The 4,573-nt window shown below is 38.6% G+C and overlaps 1 protein-coding gene across 1 annotated transcript; it reads left to right on the top strand.

The window, feature by feature from the left end:
* The first annotated feature begins 1,095 nt into the window (after positions 1 to 1,095).
* On the top strand, positions 1,096 to 2,887 carry LOC125413227 (resistin-like alpha). The gene is made up of 4 exons (XM_087900598.1): positions 1,096 to 1,219; positions 1,387 to 1,538; positions 2,014 to 2,094; positions 2,613 to 2,887. The coding sequence occupies exons 2-4, from the start codon at positions 1,412 to 1,414 to the stop codon at positions 2,738 to 2,740; spliced, it is 336 nt and encodes a 111-aa protein (XP_087756724.1). The 5' UTR covers positions 1,096 to 1,219; positions 1,387 to 1,411; the 3' UTR covers positions 2,741 to 2,887.
* The last annotated feature ends 1,686 nt before the right edge of the window (positions 2,888 to 4,573 follow it).

The raw sequence follows: 4,573 nt of genomic DNA, 5'->3' as shown, positions 1-4,573 counted from the left end.
GAATCTTTAGTACAAAACTTCCTTGTTCTAAGAAGAAGCCAAGCCTGATTCTCCATGTCATTCTCTCTTTTATCAAATTTACCCCCAAACCAGAGGGTAAAGCCAAACATAATAGGCATATATTCCTCCCTCTTGTAAGTTCTCTCTTAAACAAGCAAATTCCCATTGACTTGCCATCTTTATAGTAAATACACTTTTCATTACACTAAGCAATAGTTTGGCAACCTCACTACAGCTTATCTATACTCTCTTTTTTTTAACCTGTTGCTCTCAAGGACAATAAAATTTGCTCTAGACCTTTAGACTATCTAAGAATTTCCAAATTCACACAGCTGAGCCCACTTATTGATCAGGCATTTTACCCTACAATACTTAGAGGATGGTTGCTCCACTTAAATATCTCCAATAAACACCTTGCTCAGACTTCCCCACTGGGTAGTTAACTCAGCCCTGACTGCATTTTTTATCAACCAAGCAAAGCCCCTTACTACTGCAGAAGTAGCCAGAGGTATGCTTACACCTTGTGGGAAAAGTTCTCAGCACCCATTATAGAGACATTCATCTTCTCTATCCTAACAGCTTTTGTCTTCTCTTGTCTCTATTCTGGTGTCAAGTGTGTTGTATGAGACTTTTTCTTTTTAGGATACTGAACACTCCTCTTTCTCTTTTTTCTCTCTCTCTCTCTCATGTGTGTGTGTGCATACACATGTATGTGTTTGTGTGTGTGTGTGTGTGTGTGTGTGTGTGTGTGTGTGTGTTTATTTCAGGAGTTGGAATAACTTGAATGCAATCCTATCACTGTAAAATTCACACCAGAATGTGTTGTGAGTCACTGATGCTGCATCTATAGAGCTCTCTGCAAGGTTTTCCAGGAACCTCCATGTGGCCAAGAGTCTCCACTTGGCAGTTCAGCTGATCAATCAACAATTGATTGTATCTCCCACAACACTGGGGAGCTAGAAATCTTGTAAGATTCATATTTTCTAGGCTAGTAAAGACGGTTTGCCTTCTCAGTCTCACGAACCTCACCTGTTCTACTTTATCAAGTTTCTTAATTCACATAAAATTGTTTTGCAAGACATCTGTGTTTTCTAATTGTACTAAAAGCATCCACGTCACTGGGATGTGCTTGTATATATTAAGGGAGCCCAGATTAGCAACCCCACTGCTTATTAAAGCATCTCAATTGGTTAAGCCTGGAACCACTCCTGAGCTTCTGGTGAGTCAGTCAGTTCTGTGGGAACTCTCTCTGCTTCTCTAAACAGCTAACACAGTTACAGTCTGGTGACTTCTGTCTCTCCCTCCCTACTCTCTCCAGAATATTTCCTTTCTCTCACAGCCATGCCAGAGCTCAGAGATCTCATCATCTTTGCCCTTTACTTCCAGCCCAAGGACACTGACTTTCAACAGAATGAAGAGTGCAACTTTTTGCCTATTCATCTTCATCTCCCTTCTCCTGCTGATGGTCCCAGTGCATACTAGGGAGTCTGCAAACTCTCTCCTGGAGAAAAAGATCAAGGAACTTCTCAATTATCAAGGTATGAGATGATTTGAAGAACTCATAGGCTAATCCTTGCTCATGCAGACTATTGATAAAACCTCAAATCCCTTGTATCTCACTCTAAGATCTCAATCTCTCTTCAGTCCACTTCTTCCCTGCCTTCATAGTCAGGGCTTTCCTTAGTACTCTACCCTGTGGATCTCTTAAGAATGAACTCAGAGTTTTTGATGAGGATGAAGAAAAGGATTTTAGGTCTTGTAATTTATGAATACATAATAAAACAAGCATAATATTAATCTTTTAGTTAATTCATTTAATTTTCACAGCCACTTCATGAAGTAAGTCCTCTCTACTATTTACTACTTTCTCTTCACAAATGAAGAAACTAAATCTTAAAAGTTAGTGAAGGACTAATTATAAAAACAGTTATACCAGCAAGATAGAAGACTTAAAAAGAAATGGTGAGAACAAAACATTCATGGGCAATATCACTTTTTTTTCCTCTTACTCAGATGGCTGTCCGTCCGCTGTGACTCAGACTCTCTCCTGCACTAGTGTTAAAGCTATGGGCACCCTAGCCTCCTGCCCTGCTGGTGAGTAACTCCTCAAGGAGCATTTGTGAATAAGGTGTCCCTGTGTCCACCACCATCAATTTCCTAATGCCACCTTCTCCTAACTCAGGTTTGTACTGCCATGAAGCTGAGTCATAGTCTCAGGTGCCTAGATAGCCTCTCATGGTTTTCAGTTACTGTAGGAATGCTACTGAAGGACTCTGGGTTTGTTCTTCCTGTCATTTCTTTCTTCATGACCACAGTCTACCCAGACTTCAATTGTGAATTCATGATACGGCCCTCTTTTCTTTCCCATTCTATTCACTTATAGTGGCAGAAGAGTAGTCAACAAAGATTTGAATTTCCCTTTAATTGAAGGACAGTGAAACTCCAAGTCTTTTAAATAATCTTTTTTATTCTTGAAGATAATGCTCAAATTTTATCTAACTTTATGGCCCACAAAACATAAACACATGAGCTTTCTAGGGAGAAAAGTGAGGGACTTCCCATCTCTTTATGGTCCTTGCTCTCTGATGTCTTTTTCTCATTCAACCATGCAGGGATGGTTGCTACTGGTTGTTCTTGTGGCTTTGCTTGTGGATCTTGGAATATACAGAACGAAAATGTTTGCCACTGCCTGTGTCCAATCATAGACTGGACCGTAGCCCGCTGCTGCCATCTGGCCTGAGAATGAGGAGGCTGAGAATCCAGTTTTGAAATGATGATCATAACAAAACTGTGATCTCACCCATGAAATCTGACTCCTTGTCCCTGTGATGAATTCATATTACACAATAATCCTGCTTCTTAAGAAATAAAAACAGATTTGCACTCACATGTGTTTATGTCTTCAATGTTTTTATACCTAGCTGGTGGTGTGTGTTGCCAGAAAACAGTTTTACTATCTCAATGATTACATTTCACTGTATCTGAGATGGGTGGTCAAGAAAGACATGAAAAGAATGGGAACAATGAATCTCCTCCATCCAATTCTCCTACTCCCCCATTTTAATAAAATGTATAAGTATATGGATGGCATGAAGTGCAGAGGAGTGGAATAGCATGCTTTTATGGGAGCCAACACTCTGCAACAGTGAGATTTGGAAGATTGTAAAGTGTGGGCAGACGAGGGAAATCTAAACTACCTATGCTCTAACTTTTCACATATACGTCTTCCAATTCAAGTGCCTGTGATGGCTTTAAGGTGATTTCTTTCCCAATCATATGCCTTATATATGGCAAAAGAACACCACAGTCCTCACCTATCACTGAGAATTATGGTAATGCATCTTATATGGGCATAAAAATTTACACATTTCCAAAGTAAAAAATAATTTAAAATGTTGATAATAATGGTAAAAAAGCAAAGAAGTAATTGTGCATTAAGTGTTCCGTAAGATTTGGGGCTTCTAATTTTGAACCTTTACAGGAGGGTATAATACATGTTTCATCTTTAGACTGCCAAAATATTTTAATTGTGATTATTGACAACTAAAAAGAAATAAAATATTATTAATTAAAATTAAATTGGCTACAATTACAATAAAAATCTTCTCTTCCCATCTTGTTAATTATGACAATCGGTTTCTCAAAGCTAAAAGCCATGAAGAATCCACTTTTATATCTAAAACTCACATAAACTAGTCAGACATGTCAGTGTATACTAGTCATCCAAGTGCTAAAGAGGTATAGACTGGCAGATTCCTTGAACATACTGTCTAGTCAGGGTAACTGTATTGGCACAATTGGAGCAAAGCGAGAGAACAAAGTGGACAATCTGAGGACAATGCTACAAATTGACTTCCAGCCTACCAACATATGTATGCATGTACACACACACGGCGGGGGAGTGGGAATTAAGAACCAGAATGCAAGTATGGAATGAGCATTTTCTTCCAGGGTAAGTTAAGTTCTTGGGGAGGAGTTCAAAATGGAACAGCTTCCCTTGAATGAGCTAAGAACCCATGAGTTATTTATGTTTTATATCATGGTATTAATATCAATATTAGACCTTTGAGATAAACCATGAAATAAAAGTTAGAGGTGAATAAATGATGTGTTTGTGTATCAAGTTGATATGGGTCAATTTCCTGGTTGGAATGTTTGTCAACTTGACACAAGCTAGAGTCATATTTATAAGGAGCTGTGGCTCTCCCTTTGAATGAGGATATCTTACAGCTTAAATGATAGTTCATTTAACTTATTTAAACCCTGTGCGGGCCAAGCTCTCAAGCCAAATTTACATTGACATTAGAGTTTTCTTATTTGGTTCCCAGCATTTCCGTTAGACTTACTTTGCCCCAGGGTCTGCCCAGTTCCTGATTTCTCATATTGAATTCCTGGTAAAGTGGCAGGCTTAGAAATTGACCTGAAATTTTAAAAAATAGATAAAAATCTTTCCAAAATCTTTCCAAAAGCAAGCATTTTTGTTGCTCCCCAGTTTTTCTATCTTTTGAACAACATGTTGCTCACTTTTCAAATCCTATTCCTAGGCTTCCAGGCCATTCTTCACAAAGATATC

This window comes from Myodes glareolus, chromosome 2, assembly GCF_982192425.1.
Source record: "Myodes glareolus chromosome 2, mMyoGla1.1, whole genome shotgun sequence".
NCBI classification, from domain to species: Eukaryota; Metazoa; Chordata; class Mammalia; order Rodentia; family Cricetidae; genus Myodes; species Myodes glareolus.
Note: the sequence above shows the minus strand (reverse complement) of the source record. Positions and strands in the feature narration are given on the sequence as shown.

What these genes read in the sequence shown, in the direction of transcription:
- LOC125413227 (XM_087900598.1), top strand. Translation starts at nt 1,412, where the DNA reads ATGAAGAGTGCAACTTTTTGCCTATTCATCTTCATCTCCCTTCTCCTG. An exon ending in GGAACTTCTCAATTATCAAG is followed by an intron (nt 1,539 to 2,013) that starts GTATGAGATGAT and finishes CCTCTTACTCAG; the next exon opens with ATGGCTGTCCGTCCGCTGTG. An exon ending in CCTAGCCTCCTGCCCTGCTG is followed by an intron (nt 2,095 to 2,612) that starts GTGAGTAACTCC and finishes TCAACCATGCAG; the next exon opens with GGATGGTTGCTACTGGTTGT.